The following is a 13042-nucleotide window of genomic DNA, read 5'->3' on the forward strand; positions in this document are numbered from 1 at the left end:
CAGCAGCGGTTGTAGGTAGACTGGCTATGTAAGCTTTAATTAAATGAAGTTTATGACGTAATTTGGACTACTGACGAAGGTAAGCCTAAAAAGTCACAAAGAATAAGTTAAGTTTGCCTAGATTAGGGGTCTCAATCCCGGGATCTCGGCCGATTTTTGACACCTAGAAATCCCGGGACTGGTGTCTTTTAATCCCGGGATTAAGGGGATTGCAAAACCTATGTTTATATTAATTTTTTTGTGAATTTAAGGACTTTTACTTACGGAAAATTAATAAAAATAGTCCAATAACACTTTAAACACAATCATATACTCTTTATTTTTAGGACGATTATTTGAAATGGTATAAGTATTGATCTTTTTTGATTGGAAAATTTAATTATCATTAAACTCAAATAGAATGGGAAGAATGAGCGCACACCTAGTTATGAGCAAAGGGAGATGGAGCGGAAATAGTATTTTGGTGAAAGATATTATAAAGGTCCTGGTAGAAGGACAGTTAATCTTCCAAATGAAAAAGTCCTCCATTAGCTTGACTTTGGTAGTCACATGTTTTATTAGCTTAGGTGATTATAGGTCAATGTATTTAATCTTTAATAGCTGTTATTATAAGGGAAGCTTCAACCAGTTCTTTGTTGAAAAAAACTTCAAAAGCATGCCCCAACAGCTAGTTAAGTATAATACACTTAATCTGAATAGAAAATTTTATGTTAAAAAGTAACGTTAAATATTATGCTGTAACAATGTAATTTATTAGGATACACTAACTTTTTATTTTGATCGCCACCAGGACCATTGAAGTGCATATAGTCTTGAATGGGCTGACGACAAATGTAGCACATCTTTGCTCCACATGAACATGTCATCTTGTTGCAGCCGTCAGTCTTGATAAAACTTTTCTTGCACTTGTAACAAATCCTGAAAAAATAAATTCACATAAACGCTAACCGCCCAAACCTGGAATAAGGTCATTCACACATTTTCCTGACTTGTTTATCACAAACCATTCCTATATTAAAAACCTGTCTGTGGTAAGGGGTTAGTGGCATTAGGGCCGTATGCATAAAAAGAAGTAAAACCTTTTACTTGTAAAATTTTGAGCAAACCCTTCACAAGATATGAATAAAAACTAGAGCAAAACCTTTTACTTGGAGTAAGAAGTACAGTAGACTCCCTCTTATCCGGACTCCTCGGGACCGAGGCCAGTCCGGATGACGCGTTTTCCGGTTAAACCGACATCCCAAAAATCTCGTTAAAACGGGCCGATTAAATGCATACTCTATACAGTATTTGAGTTACAATTAGGAGAGCATTGTATTTAGACTGGTCAAATCCATCACTGGTCTCAAATCTTTCCCACGAGAACAGTCGTTTCAGTACCGCCCATTTCCTACCAATCTAGTCCGGTTAAACCAATGTGCTGATAAATATTATCCGGATAAAGAGATGTCACTTGTACCGAGTGTAGTCTGGTCAAACCGATGTCCGGTTAAAAGGACGTGTCCGGATAAGAGGGAGTCTACTGTAAATCAACAGTGATTCAAATCACAGTAGTAAATGAGTATGCATAAAGTCCACCTTTTACTCGTACTGGCAAGCAAATCCTTCAAATCTGATGCATATTGTGTTTGATCATGGCGGATATGTTGAATGTGAGGGAAGAAAACGTGTATCAACCTCGTTGTAGTCCTCTTACAAAAAAAGTAAAGTAAGAGAACAATAAAATTCTTCTGCAGACGAATTATCTGTTGGAGAAATATAAGCTAAATTATACATGTCACACAGCGAGTTTGAGCATTTGTAACTATATGGGTAAGTTGCATCGATTTTTTTAGGCTACTGCTCAGTGCACTTTAAGAATATATTTTTTTGAGATAAATTAAATGGTTTTTGTTGCTGAGTAGCGCTAGTAAACATCCACAACCCTTTTCGTTAGTCTCATAACATTCAAAGGCTCTCTAAGAGTTAAAGTTATTATTTGTATACATATCTATATTATGTTTTCACTTTAGCTGAATGAATACATCGAAGTAACCTCACTGAAAAGTCTGCAGTATATTGCAGTTTTCCAGCTTAATGACTTTCTAAATCATGCACATATTTCTACATAACTATTGTAAAATGTTTTATCCAGTTACTGTAAACTACTATTAATTTAACAAAACATGGACACTGCTCAAATGGGCACTGTGCCCTTTTGCACTTGTATTATTTTGCATTGTATTATACAATCGAAGATTTTTCCAATGATTGAAAACATGTATGACAATAATCTCATGAACCTATGATAATCTGTCTAGTATAATATGATCAAATATAGGCAAAAATGGTGAAAAAGGGAGACACCAACCCGTAAAATAGATATAAGATAGGCTAGTTCAATAACAAAGAAATGATTGAAAGAGTTACTGTGATAAAAAGATTTTCCACTGATTTCGTTATATTTTAAAACATGACATGATATCAAAAATCAATTTTAAAATCTATATAAATAAAATTAGAGTTTTGTCCGTACATTGCTCAGAATCATAAATGTTTAGGTTATTTTTACGCTTTATACATTAAAGAAGCCGAAACAAGTCTCATCTACATCTCTGTCTGTCTGTCTTTCTGTCAGTCTGTAACACTCAAGATGGCATTTTACGCAATCTTCTCCAGGAAAACGAGAGTACCTATCAAGATCCAAGTCATTTTAATGTATTCACTGGATTGGCGAGAGTGTCTTTAGCCATTAAAATATGGCCTCACTACTTTGTAAATAAAATTACAGACGTTCAAAAATGCAGTTTTGTGCGATTTTTGTCAAGTTTTCGTCCAATTTTTATCACATAATCATCTATGAAATAACGAACAGCTGTTCGGATCAAGATTATTTTTTATAGCTATCACTGATATGTTTACAAATGTTGTTTACAAATACCGCAACCATTTCCGATCACGTTTTGAAGGCAAATCCCATTCAAGTGAGATTAAAAACGTTTTTCTTACATAAAGGATATAGTTAATGGCAATTGGAATAATATAGTGTAACCGTAAATTAAATTAAATAACTAGGCATTATGAACCAGAGATTCTTTGTGTATAAAATTGTTCTTGAGTTTTGATAACCAGAAAGACGACATTGAATCAGTGTTGTATACGGCTGGGAAACTTAAAGTTATTAATGATCGTCGCCAATAGCTTTAGAAACAAGGTTCCACTCATTGACGGCGCTTCAATGGTTGTTGTGTAAAGTGTACAGTAAAAAATCACAACTGCAGTGGGTGATTGTAACAGAGGTTTAGGGATGATGCCAAACTCGATTTTCCAATGTGCCACTTTCTGTTCCTACCATTGACTTATATATAGTCAATAGTTTCTACTCACTGTGAGATGCAATCGCTAGACCATACAGCCAATAGGCCCATAGCCCATCTCTTGGGTAAGTACGCCTACCCAATTATTTATAACATCCTTTTCGACGATGATCCTTGATACCGGTCCCTAGAATACATGGCCTACCTACTTAAGAAATAAAATTACAAACGTCCAAAACCACAACGTTGTGTGATTTTTGTCACATTTCCTTCTAATTCTAATAGATATACCAATCATTGTTTAGGGAATACGTAATCTATTAAATAACAGAAAGTTGTTATATAAGGCCGATCACTTTTTACGAGAAAATCCAAAACCAAGAGATCGAGATCAATAACCTTGATTAACGCATATAAAAGGTCGGATGTACTATAGTTCTTAACTGTAAACGTTGGTTTTTGGTACTGGTTCTTTTCCTTTGAACCGTTGGTAGCAGCAAAAATCATTTTTACGTACCAACACATGACTGTAATTTACGAATTAGTTATCGTTGGTGTTGCACCTTATTTATTACAGGCGTATTCAATTTAATTGATGTCTTAACTGTTTAGGTTTTGCTTTTTCTGTCTGGATTCCAAAATGTTAGTTTATGCTAAGTAAACGATAACGCGTAATCTCCGGTTCCTGACCTGGATGATGCCAAGTTATTTAATTTGAATTTCATTTGCGGTTACACATTATTGTACTTGCGATTAATTAAATCCGTTATGTAAGGACAAATGTTTTTAATCTTACTTGGTTTGGATTTTCTTTACTTTTTTTTTTTAACGTGATCAGAAATTGTTGCGGTATTTGTAAACAACATAATGTAAACCTATCAGTGACAGCTAGAAAAAATACCCTTGATTCAAACTAACAGCTGTTCGTTATTTCATGGATGACGTATGTGATAAACATTAGGGAAAACTTGGGGAACTGGGGAGAAACGCACAAAATTTGATTTTTTTTAACATCGGCCATTATATTTACAAAGTAGTGATACCATATTTTAATAGCTAAAGACACTCACGCCAATCCTGTGAATACATTAAAATGATTTGAATCTTGATATGTACTCTCGTTTTTCCGGAGATGGCCGCGTAAAATGCCTTCTGGGCCGTGACAAACAGCCAAATTGAGATAAGACTTGTTTCGGCTTCTTTAATGTATAACACGTAAAAATAACCATAAAAATATATAATTCAGTGAAAACTATAATTTTATTAATATAGATTTGTCAGTATTATTTGATCAGTGATCATCATACGAATGTCTGTCCTCTCTACTATGTTTATATAGTATATTGGCTCGATTATAAAAGGTATGGTATGATTAATAGTTTTATTTACTTTTACGTCATTTTGTAACCATCATGGCAACACACAAGGTAAATGTTACAATTGAAATACTTTGAGTTACTTTTACATTTTATAGGCATTATTAGAAATTGAGATTGTTTCGTTCAAAACTTTCCAAACATTTGTCGGAAAAGCTTGGTATGTTTGGCAAAAATATGTTTAGTCGTTATTGAGTGTGATAGTGTTACTGTACAAAGTTTTGCATTGAAACCTATCCCAAAGAACTTTGCTTCGCTCCGCTCAGTTATTAGAATGGAACCAGGGTGTCTACTACATTCTGGATAAAAAATTCATGGACAATTCCCGTACATTTAAGGACTTTTGTCGGTGTGATTACAGAATAATATTCCTGATTTGTCAAACTGTATTAATCTTGTTCTTCATTGTAGTTGTTCCAGAGAAAAAAGTAAATAATAATAGACAAAAATTAAATTTCAAAATAGAAACTTATTGAAAGTAAACAAACATATACTTTAGGTACAGCTTTTATAGTGTAACAGAAAAACGCAATCATTGTCTCCTGCAATAGCGACAAAATCCTAAATATCTCCATCGGTCACGGAAACATCATAACATAGCTTATCCGATCCAGGCGGATTAATTTGGCATTATTCGCCCTGGCACAACGTTAGGTTCTCGACTATTTTTGAAAAAAAAATGTGTAATGCATAATGAATATATTGTAGGTAACTCGGTTCTAGGTACAAAATCGGTATGGTAAGCAAAGAGTAAGATTATTGTCTTTTCATCAGCAAAGTTAATATCGACACATAGCAATCATTAGTTTATCTTAGGCTCAATTACATTTTCTTAGTATATTTTACAGCTCTTTCAAAGAATCAAAATACCCAGGCCTAGGCCTAATTATTTAGGAGGGCCTATATAAACTGAGTAACAAACAATGAGGTTATAATATCAGCAAAGTCACAACAATATCATCATTCTAGTTCATAAGATTTAGATTGCTTAAAGCATACAACGCAATAAATAAATATGGGAAATAAAAAAAATTGAAACCTGAACGCCAACAATGTACAAAGATACAGAAAATGCAATGACATAATTTGAAACCAAGTAGGCCTATGTAGTGATGAAAAATTAATGCAAACAACAATGCTTGTGGTTTTGTCAATTGAAAGATAAAATATCCATAAAAAGGGGTTAACTTAACTTAACAAAATAAGACTGTAGATTAGTTACATGTTTTATATGAAACCATAAACAGTTTTATGGCACTAGGCAATGGCCAGCGGCAAATTGAATGTTCAAGTCGAAAGTACAAGTAAGAAGTGAAATTTAACAGCTATCATAAAACCATTATTTCCATGATAAAATTGTTTGGGATCTAATAATGATTACTCTAGTAATAAATAAAGAAGTTGTAAAGAAATAAAAGTGATACAACTTTTATGAGCTAAGCTACTACTGAGTAAACAGTTCTTGGAAGTACTTGATTGTCGTGATAAAATATTAATGGGTTTGAGACTGCTAATGGGGTTTTTATTGCATAATTACTCTAGTAATAAATTATGAAAATGTAAACAAACATCTGATAAACCTTTTATGTGCTCCTAACCAACTAGCAATCGATAAAATTATGGCCCATTAAAAATTTAAGGACATAGTCTGGCATTTAAGGACAATTCCCGTACATTTCATGGCCAGTAAAAAATTAAGTACAATTCCCGGTTTTCCCGGATTTCCCGGTTGGTAGACACCCTGGGAACTATAATGTAACCTCTGTTTTACATGAATCCTGTATACAAAATAATAATTTCATCCTAATATTATCGGTTCAATTTATTTAGATTATCAGGTTATTGTTTATTGACCAGGAATCATCAAAATATATTACATTGTTAAGACTGACTAGTGATGGACTCTGATTCGGATTCCTTGACCCTTAACGAGTTATTTTTACCCGCGAGTCTGTGACGTTATTTAAGCGTATTCATAAGAATAACGTAGAAACGTTTAAGACAGGCAGGGCAGAGCCCTAGGAGAGTACTCTTATGGAGAATAAGTGAACTGTTGTTGTTTGCTTGTTTTGTTTATCAACAAATGTTGATCAAATTTGGAAAATGTATTTATTTGTACCATACTGTCAACATTTAACTATAAAAACACCTTACAGCCTTTCCTGTAGCAGCATACATAAAAACTCGTTAAACTAATTTTATAGAAATAGAGAATAAATATTACATTTTTAAGGAGATATTTTATTGACAACACAGTCAAACAAACGTAAAGTAGCTTTTAGTCTGCAGGTTCGTTGTGGCGGGGGTAGTAATAGTTCCTAACGGTTTTGCAAAGTATCATCCGTAGTAGATTCACCAACGGAACGATCTCAAATACACACATTATATGTTGTCATTGTGTATCACCGCTTTTTTTTATGCTTGGTTCAAATAATCCTCAAACGAATCAGTATTATTATTTCAACCTATGTAGGTACGTTATGTGATCGTAGATCTCTAGCCCTGGGGTATGCTAGACAGCACATTGTGAAACAGGTTTAGTCGAGCAGGATCCATTTACAAATGTATGTTTTGAACATTAAAACATGCCAAAAACAATGGTCAGCTAATTATTATTGAAGGGCACTAAAAATCACTTAATTATGAAAGCTTAAAAATTAGCCTTAATTAACTTTTCTAAGATCCTTAGCAACACGTAACCACCCAAATGAATTAAGCTGTAGATTTTTGATCCATTCATTTGGGACACGGTGTATACTGGCCCCATAGGCTTTAATTTTGTATTAATATCCAGCAAACATTTATAACGACCAAATAAACATGCAATTAAATTTACGAATTTATAATGTGCAATGTGTTTTGCGGACTATGAGTCACTACAACAAAGTGTATTAGTAACAGTGTGTTGGAAAGAAGCCTTGTAACAATAAGGCGTATTCACGGCATTTCTGTTTTAGGAAGCTCATTCGGAGTTTAACAACCAAGCGAGACTGAGAATTTGATGAGCCTGGTGTACAGTCTGTTCAAAAACTAAGAGTGTCCAGGTTCGTCGTTTGCGTGCAACGTTACACTTGGCCACTTTTGAATGTGTCCAGTTTCGTCGTGTCGTGCAACGCCACCCCTGGACAACTTAAAAACTTGTCGAGGTTCGTCGTTTGCATGCAACGTTAAACTTGGACACATTTGAATGTGTCCAGTTTCGTCGTGTCGTGCAACGCCACCCCTGGATAACTTAAAAATGTGTCCAGGTTCATCGTTGTCTGCTTTTATCGTTGTCTGATTGAGGCGGTGTCTGTTTTTATCGTAGTACACGTTTAACGTTGTCCAACTTCGACATCGTCCAAACTAGTGTTTATGCAAATGTAGATGTACGGCCCAGATTTTTACCCCCTTGGCCATATATACAAATTATTGAGAATGATTAATTTTCTTCTTTTGGTTTTAATTTATTAGTAGACATTTTATTATTAAATAATTTTGATATTCGGGATTTGGGTTTGGGCCAACCCTTGGTTAATATGAATGTAAATTGTTAACTACTTAAACTGAAATAAGAAAATTAATCAATCTCACTAATTTCTATATCTGGCTAGGGGGTAAAATTCCTGGGGTAAAAATCCGAGCCGTACATTTTGAGCTGACCTCATAAAGGGGGTTAAATTCTGGGGTTAAAATTCCAGCCCGTACACTCTAGGTTTTAGAATTTGATGTATTGTGATTAAATTCACAACTAACTGTGAAAATATATGTTTAACTCCACCTTTAATCTATGAACTGATGTTATGCAGCTCAAAAGTTCGCGGCCAGAATTTTACCTGGTTTGTGACGTCAGTTTCGCCCAGGGGGTTAAACTCCAGGGGGATAAAATTCCGCTACTCTTGTTCTTTTACTTGTGACTCGAAGGATTTACTCGCTAGTAAAGGCAAATTATTATGCATATTATGTGAAGGAAAAGCTTTTACTTCTACCTTTTACTTGAAGCATTTGCTTTTCCTTCTACCTTTTCCTTTTGAGCAAATACTCTTTTTTACGCATACGACCCGGCTGGAATGGTTTTTTAAACTTTATTGAACCAGCTGTTGTACCCGTGCTCGATTGAAGTATTATCTGCCTCTAATAAGAGGTTATGTAAATATCTTGTTGATGGACCCGAGACTACGGTAGTCAAGAGTATAATTGGGGGTAGCAACTCCAGCTCGTTATTGACTTCAGCAGTGGTCAGATCCGGCTCAGGAGCGAATCAGACTGAGACTTTTGAATCTGAATTGGATTCAGGACTTGTGCCGAAGGGTGACAGTAGGAGTGACCGACGCCATAACGATATTAGTCTGAGTCAGAAGAGTCTAGATCAGACTGAATCTGAATCCATTGCACTTGTAGAACCGAATCCATTTGACATTGACAACGAATGTTATGATGAGCAATTTCCACCAATTCATCAAGTGAATAAGGACGGGATTAGAGACAATTTGGATTGGAAAAGAGTCCCAAAACGGCGAAATCGAGGTCGTGATAGTATTGAGAAAAGGAAGCTAAATGAACCAAAAATTGGTACAAGGACTGACATAGCAATAACGTCCAAGGTGCTTGCTGCTGAGCGGAAGAATTGGCTGTTTGTTTCGAGGTTATCGGTTGAAGTTAATAAGGATGACATCGTGGATTATGTAAAGAGCTGTTTAACCGACATTGACGTTGACTGTGTTGAACTAAAGCCTAAACATGATTCCTATAAGTCCTTTAAGTTAGGCGTGAAGACTGAAGACTATTCTAAAATTGCTGACTGTGGTTTTTGGCCTGTTGGGACCCTTGTGAGGGAGTTTGTCGAAAAGTCTTCTAGACCTATTAAGTCTAAGACTTTTTTACCGAGACCTCAAATGAATCCAGGGTACCGGTAGTGAATTTAAATCTCTGCTCGATAAACATCCAGTGACTTAAAATGAGGTTACTAACCTGTCGTCAATCAGTCCTATATATTGTCGTTGATGACTAGTTTCGGGGCTGAAACCCCATTTTCAAATCTTCTCTTTCAGTCGTCATATGTCAAACATATCTTCTTGCACAAGCCGTCGTCAAAGTTATTTCACACATAAACATAACACATACGAAAACGTGTATAATACAATACAAAGACATGTACATTCGCATGTGGCCGGCCAAGGACAAAATATTGTTTATGTGTGAAATAACTTTGACGACGGCTTGTGCAAGAAGATATGTTTGACATATGACGACTGAAAGAGAAGATTTGAAAATGGGGTTTTAGCCCCGAAACTAGTCATCAACGACAATATATAAGACTGATTGACGACAGGTTAGTAACCTAATTTTAAGTCATTAAATCAATCCTGGAGGCAAATTATGTATAAACATCCAGTGTATCAGAAATAAAATATTAGAACTGGAACTTCTGTGTGCACATAATAACCTGGATGTGCTTTGTGTAATGAGAGCATTGGCTTCAACCTGATGAAGTTCAATTTTATAGTTGTATTGGGAACCTCAAGCTTGCCTCCCATTACTGTAGGACAAATTCTATTTCTGGTGGTGTTGCTCTATTTGTGAAATCCGGGCTGAAGTTCACCTGCTTGGATGTAAGCAATTTTTGTGAGGATTTCGAGGGTGAGTTTGCTGCTGTACTAGGTGGCGTTCGCAGAGGCATCCACAAAATTGAGCGGAGTCATCAAGGGTTCATATTATATTGTTTTTGTAATACTGCAGTAAAAACAATCGTATGTAGCAGTAAAAGTAGCATTTTTACTCTTTAGGGAGTAAAAATCGTTTTTAGCCTCTATGGAGTAAAAATCAGCTGTTTTCAACTTATTTGTAAATGTCTATGGTAAACTATTGCATGTATCGAAATATGTATCGATTCGTGCTGCGTAATAGTTTTAACCTACAGTCTACAGTCTCTTCCCATAGCATTTTAGAATTGTGGATAAATTAATCCATTCCCACACTCAACACTGCTCACCATTACTACTTCCTTCACCACCCCCTACACGTGGACCTGTTTTCCCCTCTTCCAATAGCCTTTAAGGATTGCAGATACATTAATGTAATTGTCAAAGACAGTTCCCACACTCTGCACTGCAAGCCTTACTACTTCCTTCGCCATTTCCAACGTCATAGACCTGTTTCCTTCCCTTCTCATAACATTTAAGTATTAGATACATTAAATTTATCTAACTGCCCAAATGGTCCCCCACTCCGCACTGCTAGCCTTTACTACTTCTTTCACCATTTTCTATGTCGTGGACATGTTTCCATTCCTTCTCATAGCATTTTAGCATTGCAGGTACATTAATCAAACTGCTAAAAACGGTTTCCAGTTCCCACACTCCACACGCTCACCTTACTACTTCCTTTACCTCTTCTTACGTCGCGGACCTGTTTCCCTCTCTTTCCATAGAATTTTAAGATTGTGGATACCTTATTCTAATCGTCATAAACAGTTCCCACAACCCCGGACAGCTCGCCTTTACTACTTTCTTCTCCACTTCCTACGTCAAGGACCTGTTTCCCTCCATTCCGTAGCATTTTAGGATTGCAGATAACTTAATCTAATCGTCATAAACAGTTCCCGCACTCCGGACAGCTCGCCTTGATTACTTTCTTCACCACTTCCTACGTCACGGACATGTTTCCCTCCCTTCCCATAGCATTTTAGGATTGCAGGTACATTAATCTAACTGCTACAAACGGTTTCCAGTTCCCACACTCCATACTGCTCACCTTACTACTTCCTTCACCTCTTCTTACGTCGCGGACCTGTTTCCCTCTCTTTCCATAGAATTTTAAGATTGTAGATACCTTAATCTAATCGTCATAAACAGTTTCCACACTCCGGACAGCTCGCCATTGCTACTTCCTTCATCACATCCTACGTCACGGACCTGTTTCCCTCCCTTTCCGTAGCATTTTAGGATTGCAGATAACTTAATCTAATCGTCATAAACAATTCCCACACTCCGAACAGCTTGCCTTTACCTGTTTCCCTCCCTTTCTATAGCATTTTAAGATTGGAGATACCTTAATCTAATCGTCATAAACAGTTCCCACATTCCGGAGTGCTTGCCTTTACTACTTCCTTCAGCACTTCCTACGTCACGGACCTGTTTTCCTCCATTGCCATAGCATTATAGGATTGCAAATACCTTAATCTAATGATCATTAACAGATCCCATACCCCGGACAACTCGCCTTTACTACTTCTTTCATCACTTCCTACGTCACGGACCTGTTTTCCTCCCTTCCCATAGTATTTTAGGTTTGTAGATACCTTAATCTAATCGTCATAAACAGTTTCCACACTTCGATTAGCTCGCCTTGACTACTTCCTTCACCACGTCCTACTTCGCGGACCTGTTTTCCTCCCTTTCCTCCTTCACCACTTCCTACATCACGGACCTGTTTTCCTCCCTTCTCATAGCATTTTAGATTTTGTACATACCTTATTCAATCGTCATAAACAGTTTCCACACTCCGGACAGCTCGCCTTGACTACTTCCTTCACCACTTCCTACGTCGCGGCCTGTTTTCCTCCCTTCCCATAGCATTTTAGGAATGCAAATACCTTAATCTAATGGTCATAAACAGATCCCATACACCGAACAGCTCGACTTTACTACTTCCTTCACCACTTCCTACGTCGCGGACCTGTTTCCTTCCCTTCCAATAGCATTTTAGGATTTCAGATACCGAAATCTAATCGTCATAAACAGTTTCCACACTCCAGACTGCTCACCTTTACTACTTCCTTCACCACTTCCTACGTCACGGACCTCAAGCTAGTACCTAATTGCAGATACCTAAATCTAATCGTCATAAACAGTTTCCACACTCCAGACTGCTCACCTTTACTACTTCCTTCACCACTTCCTACGTCACGGACCTCAAGCTAGTGACGTCATTTGATTATTTCTATGATGATCCATACCGTTTCTGTTCTAATATCTGTGGATTAATGCTATCAGCTATTTCTTTATCTACTGCATTCAAAAGTCAACAGCTGATCATATGTTTTTGTTTATGTGTCAAATACTGCTTCCATAAGGATTACATTGAAACTTTGAGACCCAGTGGGGCGGATTCCTGAGAGATTTTTTTTACGCCATATAGATGTTGGCACTCACCGATATAGTCTTTATCACCATGCAAAATTTGAAAACGATTGATTCAGCCGTCTAGGAGGAGTTTGCGTATTACGAAATGCATAAGAGTCGACGTATAAGAACCGTCTTTTGGCTCTGTTCCTCATGGCAACTTAATTGAGAAATTTAAGAAGTATGGCATTGGGGGAGTGCCCTCAAGGTGGTGCAGTCTTATCTAGACAATAGATCTCAGATTGTAAGTTGGAATGGTAGCAACTCG

The 13042-nt window shown here is 36.5% G+C and overlaps 1 protein-coding gene across 1 annotated transcript in view; it reads right to left on the bottom strand.

The window, feature by feature from the left end:
• The window catches only part of LOC128985602 (uncharacterized), a 109856-nt gene that overhangs the window by 24061 nt on the left and 72753 nt on the right, over positions 1-13042 (bottom strand). Inside the window, exon 8 of the mRNA XM_054405235.1 lies at positions 769-918. Coding sequence (XP_054261210.1) covers positions 769-918 — 150 coding nt within the window. The remainder of the gene's footprint in view (positions 1-768; positions 919-13042) is intronic.

This window comes from Macrosteles quadrilineatus, unplaced genomic scaffold (genome assembly GCF_028750875.1).
Source record: "Macrosteles quadrilineatus isolate MER2022 unplaced genomic scaffold, UCM_ALF_1.0 Scaffold_2__2_contigs__length_208266976, whole genome shotgun sequence".
Classification (NCBI taxonomy): Eukaryota; Metazoa; Arthropoda; class Insecta; order Hemiptera; family Cicadellidae; genus Macrosteles; species Macrosteles quadrilineatus.